Source organism: Pan troglodytes, chromosome 1, assembly GCF_028858775.2.
Source record: "Pan troglodytes isolate AG18354 chromosome 1, NHGRI_mPanTro3-v2.0_pri, whole genome shotgun sequence".
NCBI lineage: Eukaryota > Metazoa > Chordata > Mammalia > Primates > Hominidae > Pan > Pan troglodytes.
In genome coordinates, this window is record NC_072398.2 from 105,906,062 (window position 1) to 105,930,818 (window position 24,757).

Below are 24,757 nucleotides of genomic sequence, written 5' to 3' on the forward strand. Positions count from 1 at the left end.
AGGGGAAGTTGTAGAAATATTTTCCAGCCAAAGAAATCAGTGAAGTAAAGATAGGCAGGAGGCAGGCAAAAAGGAGGCAGAACTGGCAGGTTGTGGGGGCAGGAGTGGCCACGGATGAGGAGCCAGGCTTGGCAACACAGGTGCAGGTGGCACGTGTCATAGGCACAGGCGTGGAGATCTGAGGGCGTAGAGGGGAGAAGACCGTGCACCGCCAATGTCAACTGTGTGGAAGCAAACCTGGGCTACATCTAAGAGTCCTGAGAGCAGGGGAGGAGAAGGGAGGAAGAGACAACAGAAGTCCTGGGTGGGAAGCAGAAATATTTCCTGAGTCAATGAAAGAGCCCCAAGCCTCCAGACCTGCCAGGGCTCAAGCAGGCAGCTCCAGATGCCAAGACCTATAATCCAGCAGTTCAGGTTGATTTTGCCAGAGTAGTGTGAAGAGGCCCTGATTTTCCCCTTTAATGTATACCCATACAAAAGGCAGAAGAGTTGTTTGAAAAGCAGGAGATTCACAGTTACAAGCACATAGGAAGCACAAGAAAAACTGGTAGAAGGGATCTGGGCCCTTCAATGTTGACAGCCTTCTCTAGGAGCCCTGGCTACAACAGAATGAGAAGGATCCTTGGGGGGTATAAAAAGGTGGGAAGGAGAACAAGCCAAACAAAACACCACCCTCAGGACTACAGAGAAGTTATTTCAGGAGATGCATTGATTCCATGTTCTTGTTTCCATAGGTTGCTGTTTTGTAACTTTTTTTTTCTTAGGTGAAGGAATTAGGTGTCCTCCCCCACTGTCTGAAGAAAGATATGCCTGTCATGAAGCGTGCCCTTACTTACTTTGAAGGGGACAAGCCTTTTTTAGCTTCAATATTTATTTCCTATTTTGATGGGGAAACCTTTAGGGAAGTAGAAAGAGAGCTTAAAGCCTTGGGGGAGACATTTTACGTGCTTGCTAAAAAAATGCATTAAAATATTTAGTACATGTCCTGAATATAACCCAGCCCTCCACAGCTATTTTTTTCTCACTGTATTAGTCCATTTTCATACTGTAATAAAGAACTGCCTGAGACTGGGTAATTTATCAAAGAAAGAGGTTTAATTGACTCACAGTTCAGCATGGCTGGGGAGGCCTGAGGAAACTTACAATCATGGTGGAAGGTGAGGGGGAAGCAAGGCACCTTCTACACAAGGTGGCAGAAAGGAGAAGTGCTAAGCAAAGGGGAAGAAGCCCCTTATAAAACCATCCGATCTTGGGAGAACTCACTCACTATCATGAGAACAGCATGGGTGAAACCATCCCCATGATTCAATTACCTCCACCTGGTCTCTCCTTTGACAAATAGGGATTATGGGGATTATGGGGATTACAATTCAAGATGAGATCTGGGTGGGGACACGAAGCCTAACCATATCAGGGGAGGGGTCTCACAACTGAATATTTCAGATAATTTTAATATGTGCTGGTATCCACAAACAAGAGCCAATGTGGACTCAGCAGGCAATGTCATGGGCCTTCTGTTTCAAAAATGATTCAGATAGACTTTTATGCTTTTACATGTGCCATATGGGAGTGGGGCATTCTCATCTTGTTCCTCGTTTTACCCTCAGCATCTACCTTTCATAGCAGTAACTGATGATCATGAAATGTTTGTTGATTGAATGGCTGAAGTATAGACAGATGCAGCTTCTGTCCATGAAAGGCATCCTGCTTGCTCCTTGCACTGTGTCCAGTGAAAACTCTTGTTTCTCTGCGCCCCTGCAACACGTTTCACATCACAAGGAGCACAAGGCCCTGGCTTCCATTTCCTACCTGAAGCTCAGCAGCCCCATTTGCGTCCCATCAGCTGCCTGCTCCGGAATAGAGGAGGGAAGGGCTGGGCTTCAGAGTTTGCTTTTTTTTCTTGGTTCTGTGAATGGAAAATGTCAAAGGATCCTGTGAAGGGATCCAGATTGATACCTTGGGGTCTGGTGTACGTAGGTCTGTTTGTGTTAACTCACCATTTAAAGACAGAAAAAGGAAAACATACATATTTATAGCCTCCTAGAGAGAGCCTTGGTGCTAGTTTTGATGGCTTGCTGGGAACACAAGTGAAGCCAAGGGGGGTATTGTGGTTGGGAGCATTGATTTTGGGAGGAAAGTGGTGCTGGTATCATTTAGGGAGAGACAACAAGATGCTCCTGTGGACCACCACTGATTCTCTCACGCTGATGACATCTGGCAGTAGTGACAATGTGATGGGAGCCCAAAGAGGGGAGGGTCTTATAGAAATTTCATGTGGTTGCATCAACTTCAGCTTTTGGTAACTGGTGGATAGCCAAGCAGCAGGAGTAGGGCAGAATACCATGAGTCTGTGAACCAGGCAGAGAGTTGAATGACATGAACTTGAGTCAGGGAGGAGAAAACTAGGGGCCGGGCACATCTTTGATTAGTGAGTAACCAACAATGTGGACCCCAGAGGGCTTAAGGCCCTTCGCTGGAGAACTAGATGGTTATCCCTGGGTCCTGTTATTGAGGCTAGCTTCTCTCAAGTTTCAACGCTAGTCAGACTACCATATCTAAATCATGGAAAGTGTACCACTGGTTATGTTAAGAGGTGATGTTTGAATATTTAGATGGAGATAATCAAAGTATTACAAAAATGACAAAGGATTCAATGCAGTAAACAAGTTAATTTACACACCAGGGTCAAAATTTCACAAATATTATTGCATAGAGTGAAGATAAATTTTTAAAATTTAAATTAATTTAACAAAATAAACATGGTACTTAAATGTGGCTTTTTTGGTATAGATTATTTTCTTATTCAAGATTTTTCCTTTCCTAGTTTATAAGTATTTTGTTGCTATTGTTTCACTCTCTGAAAATTGCAAAATGCATACTTAACTTTTCAAATACAAGTTTTTCCAAAAATTGTATACATCTCCTGAAAACGAGTGCCTTTGAAGATGGCAACTCCATTTCTGCTCCCTCTAATTCACGAGTTATTCTTGACTTGTTTTGTGGAATTAATTAGTTTCATCTTTTTCTTAATGGCAAAAACTACTTGTCATGATTTTTGCATGTTTCCTACCTTCTTGATCCTCATCTTTTTCTCTGATTTAATTACATCCTTTTCTGAGGATATGCTGCAGATAAACTCTTTTTGTTTGCCCAAGAATGTCTGCATTTCATCCTACTCTTAAAAAGTGGGTCTTAGAAATTCTAGGTTGGCAATTATTTTTTATTAGCACTTTGGTGATCTCATTCTTCTGGCATCCGTCTTTCATCATTTCTGTTGAGTAGTTAGTGGTCAATGCCATTCTGCCGCCTTGAAAGTAAGCTGTTTTATTCACTACCTTGTGGATTTATGCATGTGTGTGGTTGTTCTTTGGTTTTACTATTGTTTTTGGTTCGTCCAACTCACCATGACATGTTCAAGAGTAGTTTTATGTTTGTGTACCCTCTATAGATTTAGGAACTTCCCATTGGCTTTCTTTTGATGTAGGGTATAAGTCATTATCTTAAAATATTACTTACAAATGTTTTCTCTGTTCTATGTTCTTTCTCCTCTTTGTTTAGGAATCCAAGTAAAAATATGGTAAAATGTCTCACTGCCTCTGTTTTGCTGTGATGCATTCTGCATAATTTCTTCTGACTGATCTTTGGATTCACTAGTACCTACTTTAGCTACTACAAAATAGTGAACAGCCATTGCATTTAAAAATTTATTTTTTGCATCTTTCTATTTTAGAAATGTTCTTTGTTTCCTTTTTCACACATTCCAGTCATTTAAAAAATATTTATTTTATTTTAGATTCAAGGGGTCCATGTGAATGTTTGTTAAATGGGTATAATGCATACTGGTGGGGATTGGGCTTCTAGTTCACCCATTACCCAAATAATGAATATTGTACCTAATAGGTAGTTTTTCAACACTCACATCCTCTCCCCTTTGGGAAACCTCAGTGTCTATTATTTCCATCTTTATGCCCATGTGTACCAATTGTTTAGCTTCCCCTTGTAGGTGAGAATATGCAGTATTTTATTTTCTGTTTCTGAGTTAATTCACTTAGAATAATGGTCTACACCTCCATCCATGTTGCTTCAAAGGACATGATTTCATTCTTTTTTATGGTGGTGTAGTATTACATGATGTGTATATATATCACATTTTCTTTATCCAATCAATTATTGATGGACCCATAGGTTAGACTTAGGTTGGTTCCGTGACTTTGCTATATTGTCATGGTATTGTCCTATAATGATTTGTTTTCCTTTGGGTAGGTGTCCAGTTATGAATATTTCTGGGTCAAATGGTAGTTCTGTTTTCAGTTCTTTGAGATATCTTCATACTGTTTTCCATAGAGCTTGAACTAATTTATATTCCCACCAATAGTGTATAAGCGTTCTCTCTTTGCTCTGCATCCAAGTCAACCTCTGTTTTTTTCTTTTTTCAACTTTTTAATAACAGCCATTCTGACTGATATAAGATGATATCTCATTGTGGTTTTAATGAGCATTTCTTTAATGATTAGTGATTCTGAGCATTTTTTCATGTGTTTGTTGGCTGCTTGCATTTTTTTTTTTTTTTGAAAAATGTCTGTTCATGTCCTTTGCCTAGTTTTTAATGGGGTTGTTTCTTTTTCTCTTCTTGAATTCTTTGAGGTCCTTGTAGATTCTTGATATTAGTCCTTTGTCAGAGACATATTTTGCAATTCTGTTTTTTTTTTTTTTTTCAAGCATGGCGAGAAAGATTTTATTCAGGACCAGAGCAATAGTTACAGGGACCACTGAAATGTTGTCTGACAGTGGGGAAGAGAGATTCCATGCTGGTCATTTTTAACAGCTTTCTTTTATTATTATTGTTATTATTATTATTATTATTATACTTTAAGTTCTAGGGTACATGTGCACAACGTGCAGATTTGTTACATATGTATACATGTGCCATGTTGTCGTGCTGCACCCATTAACTTGTCATTTACATTAGGTATATCTCCTAATGGTATCCCTCCCCCCTCCCCCTACCCAACGACAGCTCCTGGTGTGTGATGTTCCCCTTTCTGTGTCCAAGTGTTCTCATTGTTCAGTACCCACCTATGAGTGAGAACATGCCGTGTTTGGTTTTCTGTCCTTGCGATAGTTTGCTGAGAATGATGGTTTCCAGCTTCATCTATGTCCCTACAAAGGACATGAACTCATCCTTTTTTATGGCTGCATATTTGACAGCTTTCTTTTGCTGAGATTGTTTCAAGTGTGTTCTAGCTTTGGGCGTTATGAGAAGAGTTGTTTTACAACCTTTTTCTCTGATTATTTTTAAATCTAGGGTCTTTGTAGAACTGTTTCTTTCTCCACTATTTCTTCTAGTTCTCTGTAATGGTTATATGTATATATATATATGATACATATGTACTTATCTATCAGCTATATACATCATATAGGTGATACATACATACGCTGTGAGTGCATTATTTTCCTTGGAATATTATTGTGGAGATTCTTTCAGGATGAGGAGGAACTGCACATTTGTTTCTATTAGGTATTGTGAACTGTTTTAAACTAAATTTATAGCTTGAGTTTTTGAGATTGTAATTTATGCAACAGCAGCATTTTCCCCATGCTTTGTTCAGCACCAACGAACACTTACTTGCCGACACATGGAAGCAGGAGTGAGGTAGTGTGGGTTCACTTTTGGTTTATGCTTATTGTGAAATTATAGCTCTTTGGAGGTCTTGTTTCATAGGGGGAAAGTCTTCTATTATCACATGCGTGTTGCTGGGGACTTGAGATTTTTTCCTTCTTCCGTATCACTCCACAGAGACTGAAAAACTGAAGCTCAAATTCACTGCTTTCATGAATTCTCCAAGGGCCAAAGGGAATTCAACATTTAGCTTTCTTTTCTGAGATCAAGACATCACTTAGATTTTGGTCTTGTAATTCCTTACCATCTTGTATGCTCTTTGTTGCTCCAAAATCTTTTTCTTCTATCTTATGCAGAATTTCTAGTTGTTTTTATCAAGAATGTGGGTTTGAACAACTGAGCATATTATTTTATTGGAAAAGTGCAATTGCTTTTTACTACCGATTCCTAATTATCCAGAGGATCTAGAAAAAATGGATTTAACTCTTTGGCCAATTAAAACACAAATTTATTCTAAAAAAGGATTATCTGTTCTTATAAAGTTATAGTATATTAAAAGATATTTAATACATAAATAACAGTAAACAAAGTATCCTCTACTATGGTTTGAAAATTATTTAGAATCTTGGGATTGTCCTGGGTCTCTCTAAATGCTAATGATCACCAATGAGTTTGACAAATAGAGATGTTACAAGTGATTGGTTTAAATCTTTGATGCACCTTAAATGTATTTTAAAATGTGCCCCTAACTCTTTATTTTACCTGACTGTATTTTAGTGCATCAGTTTAAGGGAAGACATGAGATCATGGGTTTAAGTGAGGCTTCATCATACTAAGACAACGTGATCAGGTAAGTACTTGCCCCTCTACATGTCAGCATTCTCACCTGTAACATAGTACAAACAGGACTTTGTCTGAGTCCCTTGCAACATTTTGTGGAGCATCAAATACAATAAAGACCGTGGATATGCTTTGTAAACCTTGAGTTTCTACACATATGCAAATATAAGTACTGGTAAGATATAGAATGAGCAAGGGAAATAGAATCCTATTTTTATGTTTCAATTTTATGGATTGCTGGAAAATTGAAGTGTATAGGAGTCTTCCTGTGTTGCTCACTAGAATGCCTTTGGCTGGGTTTACTGGTATTGCACGAAAACAGCTGTTAGCAAAGACAAGACTTAGGCACCCAACAAGACCTTTTATTTTCACATGACTGAGCCTCTGACTTCAATATGCGTTCCGTGTTTTTCCCAGAAGTTCTTTTGTGTTATGTACAATTACTCTGCTGAACAGATTGTATTTGTTTTTTTCTTTGTTTTTTTGTTTGTTTGTTTGTTTTGTTTTGTTTTACTGTGAGACAGTGATGCCAATGCTTGTGTATTTAGGATGGGGGTCGCAGACTCTGTACTTCCAGGAGAAGCCCCCGGAAGGTCTTAGCTGGCTCCTGAGGGGGCACATTTGCTGTGCTCATTGCACTTTACCTGGTGTCATGAAGCATAAAGAGCACAAACTTGGACACCAAGAGTCTACATTAAAGTCCCACTCCTTTATGTTTGTAAGTATGGGATATTGGGAAGTTGCTGCACCTTTTTTTGCTCATTTTCTTCACTGAACAGCAGAAATAGAAAAATTTCTTCTTAATAGGGCTTAAGGGAGACTCAAATACAACACTGTATATGATGTTCTTTTGCAAATTGTAAAGCAAAGTACAAAGTTTCAAATATATTCATTATACCTATATATCTAGCTTTTTATTCCATTTGGTTCAAAAAATTTATGTGTTCCAAAAAATTATGGAGGTGATACATATCTAAGTAGAGGATTTGTCAAATATAAATATCATGATGTACTAACAAGACTGGACAGCTTTTATTAACACATTGTCTGCAGCACAAAAAAACAATGCCTGGGCCTGAATAGGAACCATATGAAAATATTTCTTAAATCAATGAAAGATTATTTAATAATTAAGAAAAACTGGCCAGGCCTGGTGGCTCATGCCTGTAGTCCCAGCACTTTGGGAGGCCGAGGCGGGCGGATCACGAGGTCAGCAGATTGAGACCATCCTGGCTAACACGGTGAAACCCCATCTCTACTAAAAATATAAATATTAAAAAAAAAAAAAAACTAGTCAGGCGTGGTGGCGGGCGCCTGTAGTCCCAGCTACTCGGGACGCTCAGGCAGGAGAATGGTGTGAAGCCGGGAGGCGGAGCTTGCAGTGAGCCGAGATCGCGCCACTGCACTCCAGCCTGGGCGATAGAGTGAGACTCCATCTCAAAAAAAAAAAAAAAAAAAAAAAAAAGTCGAAGACAAGGGTGAGTTTAGAAGGTGAAATCTGTGCTGTATATACTGAGAAATTGCTTGGGATGACTCATTTGATTCTGAATATCTGCATTAGCCAGTGCAGGCTGGCATAACTAAATGCCACAGACTGGATGGCATAAGCAGCAGAATTTCATTCTGTTACAGTTTTGGGGGCAGTGAAGTCCAAGATCATGAAGCTGGAAGGGTTTGGCGTCTGTTGGGGCCTCTTACCGGCTTGGGCTGCTTTTTCCTTATGTGGCCTTTATACATGTGAGGTCGAGGGGAGAGACATCTGTCTCTTTCTTTCAGTATAAAGCCACCAGTCCTAGTAGACTGAGGTCCCACCCATATGACCTAATTTGACCTTAAGTGCCTACTAAAGGCCCTGCCTGCCTTCAAAAACAGTCACATCAGGGATCAGAACTTTTATGCATAAGATTTTTGCAGGGACACAATTCAATCCAAAGCAATATCTTATCAAGATAACGATATGTTTGGCTACGTCTCCACCCAAATCTCATCTTGAGCTGTAGTTCCCATAATCCCCACCTGACATGGGAGGGACCTGGTGGAAGGTGATTTTATCATGGGAGCAGTTACCTCCATGCTGTTCTCCTGATAGTCAGTGAGTTTTCATGAGATCTGATGGTTTTATAAGGGGCTTTTCCCTCCTTTTTGCCACCTCTCTTTGCTGCCGCCATGTGAAGAAGGACATATTTGCTTCCCCTTCTGCCATGATTGTAAGTTTCCTGAGGCCTCCACAGCCATGCCGAAATGTGAGTCAATTAAACCTTTTTCCTTTTTAAATGTCCCAGTCTTGGGTATGTCTTTATTAGCAGCTTGAGAAGAGACAAATACGGATAATATGATTGGTTAAACAATTTGAGAATCTTTATAATATTTTTCAAAAGAAACATAAATATTGTAATTTTTGTCAATAACTGTTTGGTGAGCAAGGAATTTAATTTCTTTGAATGTGTTTTTGTACTTGTGAAATAGGGATTATAATTCGTGCATTGACTTAATGTTATTATAACACTCAAGGAATGTATTGTGCACTAGTCCTTGCAAACCCAAGCAAAGCCCTTGGGTTACACATGTGAGTTGTCATCATCCAGTATTCCCCTTGCCATGGGAGGGGAAAGAAGCATGTATGATCTGCACTGCGATGCACACATGGGCCCCCTGGAGATGTGGAGCAGGTGATGGATCTTCAGTCTCCATTAGAACCTTATTATTGGACATTTAGAAAAAGGCAGAAAAAGTTACCAGCTCCAGAACTGCTGGATCGTGATTGTGCTTCTGTTATGTATATATCTCCATTGACTTCAAGTTACTGCCCACTCGGACCTACGATTCCAATCCCCCTCCCCATTCACCTACAGAATAATGAGACTGTGATTTAAACTAGAAAGCCAGTAGCTTTTCTTCTTTATTTTCTTTGAGTGATAGCCACAAAGGGGAGAGTTGAAGAAATAAGTCGTTGCTTGCATAAAGACTGCAGAGAAAAACCTTCATTTGTTTATTTTTTTCCTTTCTTCTATTTTCTATTCTAAAGCTGCATGTGGTCTCCTCCTAAAAGGATTTTACTGGTAGCATATTAAACATGTCTAAGACACTTCTGAATATTTGAATATAAATTATTTACATAACTTGTTAATTTATTTGCTTATGTAAAAGATATGGTGGGTCAATTGGGTAAATAGCTAGCACACTGCAGACTACCTTGGCCTTTTTTTCTACCTGAATGCCTTGTGGCAATGAAAGAGTTGTGAAAAGGAGCAAAGAAGAAAAAGCAATTTATAGTCAAATTTTGAGAATTTTTAAAAGAGGAGGAAGAGGAAAACAATTTGACAGAGAGAGGAGGAAGGGAGGAAAGTAAGAAGAAAATAAAGGATCATATGTTAAAATCAGAAAGAAATATACAAAAACCTAAAGATGACATTGGAATCAATGAAAGCAAATATACTAGGGTCAGATTTTTGCCTCTCATCTCTAATCTAACACAGTCTATGTCAAATAGTTACAGCATCATAACTTCTGTCCCCTTTATTCAGAATTAGCAAAGTCTGAACTGACTTACCTGAACAGGAAGAACTAGTTGAGTAATTTCTTTTAGTAGCATGGTAGTGGAAAATTTTAGAATCATATAAACTTAGGTTGAAAATTCTGCTCCTTTACTCTCCCGCCCTGTGACTTCAGGTAAGCTTGTTGATCTTTCCAACTTCAGTTTCTTCTTCTGTAAAATAGAGATAGTAGGACCTGCCTTATATATTAAATATACATATAAACCATAGAGATGCCTCTGAAATTAGCATAAGCTCCTTTGGAAATTGAAAATGGCAATGTTTGGGATAACTTTCACCGTTTATGTGTTTGCTGAAGGTAAAAATATCAGTTAAAAATATCTTTCACTGAAACAAGAGGAAATTTACTCTTAAATAGGAATACTTTACGCATCGAGCAGATATAAAGAGAATTTACATGTGTCTCTAGGTTCCTTGGCTTCCAGTAGTATCTTTATTTGTGCAAGTTTTGTGTTTTGTAAAAGCTAGAGGGTTAATAATCAAAATGGCATTTGATTGCTTATTCATTATTTGGTGGTGCAAACATGTAGAACATTTTCTGTTTCTATTTCTGGCAAACGGAAGGGATGGTAAAACTAGACGCAATATTGGACGAACATTAGCGGCCCAGGACTGGCCTCAGTCATTGAAACTTTGATTAAGAACTCTGGGTATGATGGATAATTTTTGTGTCAAATTCACTTAGACATGAGGTGCCCAGACTAAACATGGGTCCTGGTTATGCCTGTGAGGCTGTTTCTGTATGAGATTAGCGTTTGAATCAGCAGACTGAGTAAAGCAGGTGGCCCTCCACCGTGTGAGTGGGCATTATCCGATTCACTGAGACCCGAATAGAACAGAAAGCACAGGAAGGGTGACTTCACCCTCTGCCTAACTGCTTGAGCTGACACATCAGCCCCCTGTGCTGTTCTTGACTGGGTCTTATACCATCGACACTTTGGTTCTCTCAACTACATCACTGCCTTTCCTGGGTCTCCAGCTGCAGATGGCAGATCGTGAGACTTTCAGCCCCCATAATCACATGAGCCAATTTCTTATAATAAACTCCGTGTCTCTCCTTCTTTCCCTCTCTCTCTGTCTATATATATATATACACACACACACACGTATTAAATATATATGTGTATATATATACACACACACACACATGCGCGCACACGCACACACATACTCTTGATTCTGTTTCTATAAAGAACCCTGATTAATACAAAGGGCAATTTCAAGGATTTGATTATATATATAAAATATTAAATCACTTATACATATAACATCATGTGTGTGTGTGTGTGTGTGTCTTCTTTTACTGAGTTACCTCCTGATTTTTATGACTTTAGGATGAGAACCAGGGCTATTTTTCTAATAACACAGATACCTTTCCTGAGAAAAATCATCCTAGCCATCCACAATGGCAAAGATCACATATGTGTATGCATGTTCATGTGGTCACATATGTGTGCATGCATGTATACATGTCTGCATGACCACATATGTGTATGCATGTGTATTAGTCAGGGTTCTCTAGAGGGATAGAACTGATAGAATAGATGTACATATAAAAGGGGGTTTATTAAAGAGAATCAACTCACATGATTACAAGATAAATTCCCATGATAGGCCATCTGCACGTTGAGGAGCAAGGAAGCCGGTGGTGCATCAGTCTGAGTCCCAAAACCTCGAAAGTTGGGAAGTAAACAATGCAGTCTTCAGTCTGTGGCCAAAGGCCCGAGAGCCCCTGAAAAATCACTGGTGTAAGTCCAAGAGCCTAAAAGCTGAAGAACTTGGAGTCTGATGTTCGAGACCAGGATGCTTCCAGCACAGGAGAAAGATGAAAGCCAGAAGACTCAGCAAGTCTGTTCTTCCATCTTCTTCTGCCTGCTTTATTCTAGCTGTGCTGACAGCTGATTAGATGGTGCCCACCCAGATAGAAGGAGGGTCTGCCTCTCCCAATCCACTGACTTAAATGTTAATCTCCTTTGGCAACACCCTCACAGACATGCCCAGGAACAATACTTTGCATCCTTCAATCCAATCAGGTTGACACTCAACATCAACTATCACAGCATATATGTATATATGTTTGTTTAAAAACACAGCAAGATATCAGAATAAGCTTTGTACACTAGGACTATTTGCAAAGTTATTGTGTGAATATAAAGAACTAATATATATCTTAAAATTTTCTGTAGAGGTAGTTGTATACACAGGCTGTAAAAGTCAGCATTTTTCCTCATATTATTCCAGAACACATAAAAAAGCAACAAGGAAAATGGAGAAAAAAAGAACCAAATATATCCTTAGTGAAACTAGAAAAAGTTAGAATCCAAAGATTTCAAAACATATGTAGAGATGACTAAATCTAGTTGGAATCAGGCACAAGCCACATGGGAGTAAATGAAGTATGGAGGTAGTGAGGCCAATGGCTGATAATCTCAGAAAACACCAACAAAATGTACTCCCTGAAAATTTGGGAGTTCACTTCCATGTTCAAAACTTATACCCCTTTTTTTTAACCACAGGAGTGGGAACCAGGGTACACAGTCTACCAGAAAAAGTCCCCTCCTGGACCCAGTTTTGTTCAAGGGAGGAACAAGGGAGATTCAACCACACAGAGAATCACCAGAGGAGCCATACTTGCAGGAAGCAGTCTGTCTCTGTGACAGCCCAGTAGGAAAGAGCCATTCTGGTGTGAGGCCCAGAAGGTTGTCTTAATTCTCTCTCTGAACCTCTGTAGTTATCTAGGAAAACCCAAACCATTTAGTAGTATATTACAAAAATAAAAGGAAATAGATACCCATTTATACAAAAATTATCTAAGCAAACATCTGAAAAGCAAAACTCAAGTATTACAGAGAAAATGAGAACTATGGAAGACCGACAAATGGATTGAACACATACATTACTGGAACATCCAAAGAAGAAACCAAAAGAGACAGAACGAATACTTCAGAATTCTAATTCAAGAACACTTCTGTGCAATGCATGAAGACTTGAATCTACCTTTCAAAAGGGCACATCAGAAGCAAGGTATATCCATTCATGACAGGCAAAAAGTGAACCACATCTTAATGAAGGTATTGGACTTAAAAAAAATAAGGTATCTATTGGGCAGCCAGAAAAAAAGAATAAGTCACTCACAGGAGAAATGAAGAAGGCTGTCCTGGCTCCCCTAGCTGTACTGAAGCTGGATGGTCATGAGGGAAGACCAACAAGATTCTCAATGCCAACCAAGGATTTTTATGTGCAGCCAAGCTAGTCTTACTATGTAGACATGATATATTACAATTTGTTGCGGTTTTTATCAAGCAAGAATTCAGGAAAAAATATTTTCGTTAATGTTTTTGAGAGAACAAAAACATGGGTATGTGGAGAAAAAGGGCAATACATTTGGTTACAGAAGGAAGGAAAACAATAACAACCAATTAAAGGAAGATGCTTTGGTAAAATACAGCAAAAAAAAAAAAAAGTTGTAAGTATTGAATGTATTTTACTGTAGACTGAAACCAAATGTGGATTAGGGTTACAGAATAGGCTGGAAATGTCATATGCCCCAATAACATAGAAATAATAAACTTTACCATGTCAAAGGTGAAGAAAGATAGTGAAGGTAAGGAAGCCTCATTAATTACCTCACTTGTTATGACTACGATGCGAAGGATAAATTTTAAAGGTGGCAAATACAGCAAAATAAAAGCCTACTTAGCAGTGCAATGGTAGAGTAAGGAGGATAACATTTACTATCCTCCTTACTTACAAAGGGCACCTGCCACTGTATGGTGGTGGGCTGGTATCAACTCAGTCATACCCCTACCTGGAACCTAGGTTGTAATGTTAGTTCCACCAGTACTCTTCAGATCAGGCAGCATGATAAAGGGAAGGAAGGCATTAATCAGCACAAGTAAACAATAGTTGATATAGGTTCTGCCTCTGCTGTTGGTCTATGTTCTATGTTGATAGTCAGCTCCTCTTTTTCATTTTTTCAAATCACCTATCAATGCTCCCTTTACCTTCTACCAACACCTTTCCCTATCAGAAATTTTAAACTAGTAGTATGACCAAAATTTTCATTCCAATAGACTGCAAATCCTTTACAGCTACAGTTTCCCACTAACCATTATCTTTGGACACTAGTGAATTAAGGAGCCGCAGTAAATTGCCCATGTTCTAGATGTAATCTTCTTTGCTCCCATTGTATACAAACACTCCAACATCCTTTCGGCACTGTAAAATGCCAGTTCAAAATAGGAATTCTCTATCTCGTAACATGAAAAGCCCAACATGATTATAGAACAATCTCAGGTTCTCATTGAACGAAACCAGGACTATGTTTCTTGATGCAAAATTCTTCCCTTGGCCCTAGGACTTCACAACACACTGAGTATAAGGAATTAAGAATGAAAAATACAGATCCCATCAGTGTAAGACTGAGGGAGGTCATACCCAATTTCACCCTTGTGTTTTCTGACCGTGTGTTCTAGTATTCTGGCTTTGTGGAAAAGGTGGAGTGAACTTACAATTCAGTTATCTAAGTCAGGTCACTTTTGACGGTGAAAGGGGTTGTTGTTAATAATTTTGTTAGAAATTATTATTATTATGTCCTGGGAAAACTGGAGCACATGGTCACACAAGAGACAGAGTCATACATTGGTCATTGCTCCACAGTCATTCTGCATGCTGGAGAGGAGTGCTCCAGGCCTGCAGCATGCCATCTCTCAGCTCGCACTGTGTGAGAACCTCCAGGAAGCCACCTCCCCTTCTGTCAAGCCACTGGGTGTCTGCAAGACAGGCTACCAGCAGCAAAGGTGGGCAAAGAGGGCACTGGTCAATGCCCGAACTGTGGGATGTCTTAATCTGTTTGTTCTGCATTAACAGAACATGGACATGGAGGCTATGTAGTCTATTGAGAAAAACATATTTCTCACAGTTGTGGGTCCAAGATCAAGGTGCCAGCAGATCTGGGGGCTGGAGAGGGTTGCTTTCTGCTTCCAAGATGGCAACTCTTGCTGTGTCCTCACATTGCAGAAGGAATATAAAAGCAAACAGGATCTAGCTAGTCCCCTAGAGTGCTGTTATAAGGGTATATAATCACCTCCTCAAGGCCTCACATCTTAATCCTGTCACACTGAGGATGAAGTTTCAACATGAATTTTGGAGGGACACAAATATTGAAACCATAGCAGGAGGCAGGGAGTGTTTTCATGGAGAGAATACTGTTGCCATCACTGCAGTTCCCACTGCAGAAAAGGAGTGGGAGAAAATTACCCCCAACTCTCTGTCTTCTGAGCATCCCATCACCTTACATTGATCTCCGTCAGCCAAATCCACATGGAAGTTCAAGCCCAGGAAAGCCAGAGTCATGCTATTCATAGAGATATTGGCAGTTTTGGGGTGCATAAAGAGGGGTAGAGAATAAAGAGGGGTTGAAAGACAAGTGAAGATAAGCCATCACTGATATCTGTCAGATACTGTGCAGCAGGGGTTTGGGGGGAACTGGCTGGTTTTGGTCAATGCTGTCTGTGAACACAGCCTTGGGAATGGAGAGACAGGGCTTGCTGGCTGGATTACAAGTGAGGAGCATCAGGGCAGGTTATTTGCTCCATGTGTAGCTGGCAGACTACCGTGTGGTTTTAGAATTTGGAAACTTCAGTAACTTTGCAAAAACTGCGACACAAAATTCGAAAACTATCCTCCATCATATTTTAAAATTAAAGAACACTATCATCTTAAACGTGTTCTAGGAACACATCTCCTTCCTCATGGTACTGGCCTTTTCTATAAATATCTCAAGCTCCATTAAGCTTTTCTTAATAAAAGTATGGATGCACAAAAGAGGAATATTTTCTGCTTGTTCCAATATCTCTTGAGGTTATTAACATGTTTGACTTCTTAGTCATGATAAAATGGCTTTCAGTTATGACCCCTCCTCTCCTTTTTTTTTTTTTTGAACTTTCCCAAGACCGCCATCCAAACTCAAGCCTTCATTGCAACTGATCAAATCCAGTGCAAAAGCTTTACGGTCTTATACATAGCATCTGCCTTCAATCTGCTTGCTTCAGTGCCTCTTCCACATTGCTACCCAAGTATCTTCCTAAAACATCACATTAATTTGGGTGATTTTTCTGCTCAAAAAGCGATCATGGATCCTCTTTGCATATATAATAGAACACAGTTCTTAGCCTAGCATTAAACATGTTCCGTAATCTGAGCCTAGTATGTTTTTTCTGGCTCTACTTCATTCTTAAGCTATCTATGCAATACAGATACGAATTTGAACATGCCCAACCTCTCTTGCCTCAGTTAGTTCATTTGTCCAATTCCTTTCATCTAGCATGCAGTCACCAGGATTTGCCTGTGCTGTAAACCCCACTGTAGCTCAAGGCTCCATTCACATTCACCCTCCTCCATCAAGCCTACTCTTGACGGTTACATTTAATCCTTCCTGATAGATTAAGTCCTTATCTTCATGGTGGACCTTCTGTTCTGGGTGCTATTATTCACCTTGTGGTTTCTGGGCTGTCTTGGCCAAGTCTTCCCCCATAATGTTAGCCATCTCCCAGACTTAAAGTTTACAAAGCGTACATTGTCCCTTTTTTTTGTTTTTTTGTTTTTTTGGTTTCTTTTTTTGAGATGAAGTGACGCTCTGTCGCCAGGCTGGAGTGCAGTGGCGTGATCTTGGCTCACTGCAACCTCCGCCTCCCAGGTTCAAGTGAGTCTCCTGCCTCAGCCTCCCAAGTAGCTGGGACTATAGGCACCCGCCACCACACCCAGCTAATTTTTGTACTTTCAGTAGAGACAGGGTTTCACCATGTTGGCCAGAATGGTCACAATCTCTTGGCCTCACGATCTACCTGCCTCGGCCTCCCAAAGTGCTGGGATTAGAGGCGTGAGCCACCATGCCCAGCCAAAGCATACATTTTCTCATTTATCTTTACTTGTGATGTGCTACAATCATAGATATTAACATGTTTCCAATTTAGCAAGACTAGGAAAACTGAAGCCCGTAGATTTTAGTCACAAAGCTAAGTAGTATACACCTCGGAAAGGAATTAATTCCCAGATACAAGGATGTATCCTGCACCACCACTGTCTCTGTTCTACAGCTGCCAAAGTGTAGAAGTAAAGTGGGTGCACATGCTTCATTCTTCAGCAGTCCACCAAGGATCCCCTGAATCCTTCTGCTCACATAAGTGATGGTAGTCAAGAGACCTGAAATGGGTCCGTCTGGAAAAGCAACTGATGAATTTAACTTTCTACATAGTTAGAAAACAAAAATCAACTCACTTGACAAGTACCTGGAAGAACTTGTATATGATTTAGCATCTTTGTGCTTTATGGACAAAATGAATACTACAGAAAAGCATTTATAAATGATAAATCTATCAATCCAAATAAAATACCATCTACTTTGTGATGTATTTCTTTTTCTTTTTCTTTTTTTTTTCTGAGATGGAGTCTTGCTCTGTTGCCCAGGCTGGAGTGCAGAGGCATGATCTCAATTCACTGCAAGCTCCGCCTCCTGGGTTCACGCCATTCTCCTGCCTCAGCCTCCAGAGTAGCTGGGGCTACAGGTGCCCACCACCATGCCTAGCTAATTTTTTGTATTTTTTAGTAGAGACTGGGTTTCACCATGTTGGCCAGGAAGGTCTCCATCTCCTGACCTCATGATCTGCCCGCCTCGGCCTTCCAAAGTGCTGGGATTACAGGTGTGAGCCACTATGCCCGGCCTTTTTGATGTATTTCATAAATAACTAGAGTGGCATTACTTTAATCAGTTAAAAGTTTGTTATATGCAAAAATTTTAAAAGTTTGCTGCATGTAAAGGGCAGGCTTTCTAAGTTTGTGACCGATCACAAGGATCCAAACTATTTTATATTTGTTTCAGATAACTGTAAATACATAGAAATTCATGTTAAAATAAGTAACACACCATATTTTTGCATGTTTTATTTATTAAGCTTGTTATTATACGTTTTCATATATTTTGTCTTCTGTTTTGATCAAAATGATGGGAAAATAAGCTTGCATATTATAAGGAACACATTTCCCCAAATAGTAAGTGGCTTTTGTCTTTTGCTCTTTGATAAGATCTTTCAGAGAGACTTTTAATTTTCATCATTAAGTTTAATTAAATTTTGTAAAGTGGCTGGTTCAATAACACATGGCTTTGAGCATGAGTAATCAAATCGTACGTGTTTCCTGAATACTATCATCAACTTCAAATCTTGAGTTAGAATATGCACTTAGAGTGAGTTGACATTGATGACAATGGATATAACCTATGTTTCAAAATGCTTTCCTGATGATAATGTAGAATTTTTGGCTGACTCCTTGCCATTGTTTTCAACTTTGCTACGTGGTTGACAAGAGTATATACAACTAATTGAAGAAATGTAGCTCTGATATTTTATTGTTCTTGAATTATCATATTATCTAAATTTGGTATTTCTTTGTAGGAAATTTTTTAACCCACTTAACCTTTTGTGAAGTTAGTTTAGTCAAAAGTAGACAATTTAATCCTTGAATTCACTTGCCATGGTTAAGATGACTGTGCCATTTAACAATAGCTGCAAGAGATCCTGTGAGTGGGGCTGTGGGAACTCCTCTGCCCTCTGCAGGGCCCACATTTCTCAGGAAACCAGTGACTTCACTTTCTATGCAAATCTCTGACATGCAGCCTGAGTGGGGAGTCCAGAATCAGTCTACATGTTCAATATTAGTAACACTTAGATATTTGCCTACTTTTTAAGATAATAGAAATAGATACAGAAATTCTCACAATTTATTTCCAGAACCAAATTGACTATTTTTTAAAGCCAATTTTGAATACTTTTCATCTTGTAGATCAGATAAGTCCATATTGCTTCTTGGTCCATACTGAGGGTTTGATTCTCTTGGATTCCTGAGGAAAATAGGCTCCCTGGCCCAGTAACTGCTGATGACCTCAAACTCTTTCCATCGTTGGAGTGTGGTCAACATCAGCAGTTGATGAAACTGAAAGTCAACATTTCACTTTAGCTTGTCCTGGAACTAAACTGAGAAGACGTCTTTGGAACTGGTCACACAGGGAGAAGTATCCCGGTGTGAGGTCAGATGCATGCACATTTCTCAGTGATGTGACTACACACTGTGAACTCTGAGACTGACGCTTTCTCCATAGTGAGGAAAAAGACCTTGTTGAAAAATGCCAGAGTACTATCTTGGAACCCCAGAGTATTCGCATGACTCAAATATCAAGGGCTGTTTTTTTTTTCTCCCCAAAATGGCTTAGAAAACAAAATGTATGGATCTGATTGTCTCTTATACAAAGGCATGTTAGAGTTTGTAACCTGTGTAAATGCTGTAATTAAAACCTTGTTTTTACATGGATTCATTATGTTAAATTCTTCAGTAATTACTGACATTTTCTTTAATGTGTACATGTGGCGAACATAAGAATATGATTAGCTTGAGTTAAAAGTGTAAGCAGTAATGAGCATATTATGGGTCTCCCTTTGTCTTTGGTCACTCTAAGCTTCTTGACAATAAAGCTTGACTTTTTATAGATTTGCTGCACTATGCAATTTTCTGTAAGCAAATAAATGCATGTAAAGTAAAAATGACAACATTCATATACATATGTTGAATGGTACAGCTTCTCTTTACATTAGCTCCCCGAGTTACAACCTCTCCCCTTGTGTAGGTACAAGTCAGTGATTAAAGTGCAGAACAACTTCCCCAATACAGGAATCCAGCTTCTGAAAATATCTGTGCTGGAAAACTTGCAATGGAGGAATGGAAGACTTGAGAAAGGGAGGGCTGGGAAACAAGAGCTGTGACTCACCCTGAAGACATTCGTAAATATCTATTTTAATATCTATTACAATACAGCAATAAAGGCAAACTAAAAAAGGCTATACAAGGCATTTTGCACATCTTCATGTACTGGGTTCTCTGAAGCCCATTTCCTGTTAATATCTTTTGCTGGAAGAATCTTCTCAGGATCTCCCCTTCTGTCTGTTCCAACCAGACTCCCGTACATTCATTTTCGTTCCTCATGGGTAATACACCCACTGAGAGACATGTTCCTTTGCTTTTTTTTTTCTTCTTAGGGGGTTTCTCCACAAGATTCCTGGTTGAGTTGATGGAGTGAAGGTCTGTCTGTCCCCCAATTTTTTTTTTTTTTTGGAGACAGAGTCTCACTCTATCCCGCAGGCTGGAGTGCAGTGGCGCTATCTCAGCTTACTGCAACTTCCGGCTCTTGGGTTCAAGCAATTCTCATACCTCAGCCTCCCGAGTAGCTGGGATTACAGACGTGCACCACCATGCCTGGCTAATTTTTGTATTTTTAGTAGAGACATGGTTTCACCATGTTGGCCAGGCTGGTCTCGAACTCCTGACCTCAGGTGATCCGCCTGCCTTGGGCTCCCAAAGTGCTGGGATTACAGGCGTGAGCCACTGCGCCTGGCCTGTCTGCCACCTTTGATGGACAGTGTGACTACAGGGACAGAGGAAGATTCCCCAAAGACCTGCACTCGCCCCCTCTAATGCATGTCCAGACATCGTCTGGCTCTCAGCACTCCCCTCCATTGCCCAAAGCCCTTTTGCAGGACCTCTGCCTGTTCTGCCTGCTTTGTGCTTTGTTTTGTTGCATTTTATTTCCTTTTCTTTCCTGTTTCTAACCCAGTCATCTCTTTTTCTAGTTATTCCCAACCTATATAACTCACATACACTGGAGGAAATATCTTCATGGAATTAAAACCACATGGAGTAACATTTCACGTAAGCAGAATTCAGGAAGGATTTCAGTAATTCCATCCCAAACACACACAGGCAAAGGGAGTGAAGATTTCTTCAGCAACATGGTGGCAGAAAGATCATGAAAAGATCTAGGCCAGGCAAGTATGCAAACAAGACTGACTCTTCCTTTCCACTGGAGCTTTGGGTAATTGCTCTGACAATTCTATGATTTGCTGAAGCCACAGAAAATCAGTTTTAAAACAGGATTTCTACCCCTGGCTCACTACATGACAAATAATTTTATCCTGTAATCTTCTGATGTTAAACAAAGATGGCCCTCAATGTAATTGTTACAGTGCCTCCTCCCCACTTCTGTTAGCTGTTGCTTCTCTGCCTCCCATGAGTTTAGTGTAATCCCAGAACTTTGGGAGACCAAGGAGGGCAGATCACTTGAGGTCAGGAGTCAGAGACCAGCCTGGCCAACATGGCGAAACCCCATCTCTACTGAAAATACAAAAATTAGCCAGGCATGGTGGCTTGCGTCTGTAATCCCAGCTACTTGAGAGGCTGAGACACAAGAATCACTTGAATCCGGGAGGCAGAGGTTGCAGTGAGCTGAGATAGTGCCACTACACTCCAGCCTGGGAGACAGAGCGAGACCCTGTCTCAAAACAACAAAAAACAAAAACCGAACAAACAAAAACTGTAATTGCTGAAACGCTCTTTTTCATCAATCATATATATTGAACCAGGGTCACGAAAACATGGGAAAAGTGTAATTTCTGCCTCTGAGGAACTCACAGTCTAGTGGGAGACACCATTTATTCATCCATTCTTTCATGAAATACACATTAAGAATGTAACACACCCTGGGCAAAGGAGAGGTCATTTGACTATGACACAAGACAATATTCATAGTCTTTGCCCTCATGGAATTCACAGCCTAGCCATGGAGATTAAAAATAAAAAGATCTAATAGAATAAAGAGTAGTAGATTTAAAAACACTGGAAACCCAGTGTGCAGTAAAACTAAAAAAGAGGGCTACCTAACCTAGTGTGAGAGGTGAGGTAGAGGTTAGGGTGAGAAAGGATGGTATAGGAAGGCTTTCTGGAAAATTTCAAGATAAATCTTGAGGATAAGTCAGAATTACACAGGTGAAAAGTAGAATAGTGCCTGCTACCTTGCAATTGTTCAGCAAACATCTGCAATGATTACTAACTGTCTGTCAGTTTTTGGCTCTGCTTCCCAGCCTCCTGGCAGCACTCCACAGCTCACCACTCACCCATGCCCCAAAGGATGCTGCCTGGCTTGTGCCTGTGGCCCCAGCTCTGCCTCGGCCTCCCTGGCCTGCTCCCTGGCAGCCATGGTCAGTAGTGTGCTGAGCCAGCCCAGCCCTGTCACCTGCTACAGGCAGGAGCCCCCAGCTGCCACCTGGATGTCACCACTCAAACGAACAGGACACATCCCCAGTGGAGGCCCTGGGCACGCTCTGGCCTCCCCCTCACAGCTCTGGGCCTAGGTTCCTGCAGGACAAAGTGGCAGCAGGACAGATGGCCGAGCAGACAGAGCTCAGAGCTGGCCATGACGGGTGTGACTCTGCCAGTGGCCCAGGCAGTAGAGACAGGAGGGGCCAAGGAAGTCGCATGAAGTGGTGATTGGTGTCAGCATCCCACACTGCTGGGAGGCCCCCAGAGCCAGGGTGGTGCCAGGGGACCAGCTCCCAGGCCCACTGCAGGGACTGCCTGCATATCACCAAGGCAACGACGACCTCACCTCTCTAGGGCCTCTGACTTCTCGGAGCTGTGCCTGGTCCCTGCGGGAGCAGGTCAGACCAGTGGGCTGGGCAGGGCCAGGACGAGACAGCCCCAGTGGATGGCGAGCAGGAAAAGCCACCAGAGGCCCACCCGGGTCTCCTCGTCCAAAGCAGCACTGGCCCGAGCGGTGCTCAAACACCGGTCAAGGGCCCAGGCAAGCGCAGGGCTGGGGACGTGGATGATTAGGAGGGCTGGATCTGGAATCGAGGCTGGCCCAGACCTCGGATGTGTGCTGCGGGTCTGCACCTTACCCTGTAGGCCCTGCCCCAGGATGGCCAAGCTCCGCAGCCACAGGGCCTCATGGGCCAGGCCTCCGGACCTGGATGCCGCAGCCTCGCCTCACTTGGCCCCAAGTGCTGCCTCGGCCGATGGGCTCCCAGCCACACGTGCACAGACCCCCAGACCACCACCCACTCCCTCCCGCCGGGTGGCATCTACACCCCTGTGACAAGCTCAGCCCCTTCCCATCCTCAGGCCAGGGGTTCCCAGGGAGCCTGGCTCCACAGGCCAGGGTGTGCGAGGACCGCCTGGCCACACCTTAGCCATGTGGAGGCGGCACCTGCACACCCAAGCTCGCCTGTCCGGCTCTCTGGCCCTGTGCATCCACTGTGGCTCCCCTCCTGCAGGGCCGCCCACCTTCCTCCCAGGGAAGCCCGCCCCCCGGCCCCCCGCCTGGTCCCCTCTTGGGTGTGCCCAGGCTGAGCTGCCCCCAGGGTCGCCCTCACCTGGTGCGCAGGGCCTGCCAGGCGGCGTCGATGTCGGCATAGAGGTTCCTCTCGGAAGGCCTGCCCGAGCTGGCACCGTAGCCGGAGTAGTCGTAGGAGAAGATGTTGCAGTGGAGGCGGGAGCCCAGGCCAATGTAGAAGCTGCTCATCTGGCCCAGGTCCACGGCATTGCCGTGCGAGAAGAGGACCGTGTACCTGGCACCAGGCACGCAGCGAACATACATGCAGGAGACGCGGTTGCCGCGGGCGCTCTTGGTGGGGAAGACCTCGATGGTGTCCAGCTCGCGCTGGCTGTACTGGAAGTCGGCACGCTCCGTCAGGTGCAGCTTCCAGCGCCCGGGTGCGCCCGAGGAGGCCCGCAGGGTCCCCAAGGGGGCGGCCCCGGCCCCACCAGGCCCCGGCTCGGGCTCAGGCACCAGGGAGTAGGTGGCCTCCGGCGGCAGGAAGGCGAGCTTGGCAGCGATGCGGCCGGGGCAGGGCGGGCAGCAGAAGAGGCAGCAGAGCTCACTCAGCGACAGCCCGTTCATGGCGGGCGCCGCCCGGGCCGGGCCTCCACCGGGGCCCCCGCCAACAACGCCGCCCGGCCTGGCCCGGCAGGGGAGGGTGGGGGTGCTCCGAGTCGCGGGCAGTGGGGAGAGCGCCCCCCCAGCTACCGCCCCAGACAGCAGCCCCGTTAGGAGGCCAGGGCCCAGCCCCATCGCGGTCCAAGCCGAGCCCCAGGGAGCCTCGCAACCACAGGTCTCCATGTCGTGCCGTGGGAAGCCCACCCCGGCCCGTGCCCCCGGGCCCCAGGGCCGCGCTCCATGGCTCCCGGCCGCCCGCCCGTGCGTCCGTCGGTCCCTCCGCACCCCTGCCCGGCCTCCTGCACCGCCACCGCCGCAGCTCCCCCCACGGACGGAAGTCCATGTTTATCTTTTCTTTAGTTCCTTGCTCTTTAGAGTCAACCAACCCATTCCCTAGATATAGTTATAAAAAATGGCTGGGGTAAGAAAAACAAGTTCGGTGATATTTTTAAAACTGTATGCACAGTCACTTGGAGACCCTTGAATGATGTTAGGAGACTGAGCTTCCCATACTCACTGGGACACACACAGTTGCTCTTGTTTGTAAGAGAGGACGCTTCTGAAGTGTCATTTCCTCTGTTGCTAGTATCGGCCTGCCTTCCCCTTGACCCCTGCCTTGTGGCCACCACTGTATCACATGTCCACACCCTTCCTTGGCTGGGGCCCTGGAAGCCAGGGCATACTGAGTGGGACAGCTGGCAGGGGCTCGGTCTGGTGCGGTCACTGACAAAGAATCCTCCTCCGGCCTGTCAGTGGCAACTCTGCAGCTGTTGGCCCACATACCTGGCATACCTCCATCTCCAGGCAACTGCTGGGTGTGGGCAGGGATCCCAGCAGCACCCACTGGCGTCGGCTGCCTCCCACAATGCCAGCCCCCAGGTAGCCAAGAGGAGTCATCCAGGTGTCGGGGAGAGAAGCTGAGAGAAG

At 42.7% G+C, this 24,757-nt stretch overlaps 1 protein-coding gene across 2 annotated transcripts; it reads right to left on the reverse strand.

The window, feature by feature from the left end:
* Positions 1–8,719: 8,719 nt before the first annotated feature.
* On the reverse strand, positions 8,720–24,167 carry LOC134810451 (alpha/beta hydrolase domain-containing protein 17A-like). Of its 2 annotated transcripts, XM_063814546.1 has the most exons (4): positions 23,268–24,167; positions 11,601–11,746; positions 10,011–10,166; positions 8,720–9,157 (listed from the first exon to the last, which is right to left on the reverse strand). In XM_063814546.1, exons 1-2 carry the CDS (start codon positions 24,011–24,013, stop codon positions 11,668–11,670), a joined length of 825 nt encoding a protein of 274 aa, XP_063670616.1. In that variant the 5' UTR covers positions 24,014–24,167; the 3' UTR covers positions 8,720–9,157; positions 10,011–10,166; positions 11,601–11,667. The 2 variants fall into 2 exon arrangements, with proteins under 2 accessions (XP_063670616.1, XP_063670610.1); XM_063814540.1 differs by lacking the exon at positions 11,601–11,746 and having other exon boundaries at positions 23,268–24,149.
* Between the last annotated feature and the right edge of the window lie 590 nt (positions 24,168–24,757).

Bases quoted from the DNA above. Each gene is read 5' to 3' on its own strand.
- LOC134810451 (XM_063814546.1), bottom strand. From the start codon at position 24,013: ATGGAGACCTGTGGTTGCGAGGCTCCCTGGGGCTCGGCTTGGACCGCG. The intron at 11,747-23,267 runs GTGAGGGCGACC...GTGATTTTTCAG, and splicing joins TGGCAGGCCCTGCGCACCAG to GGGCTCTCGGGCCTTTGGCC.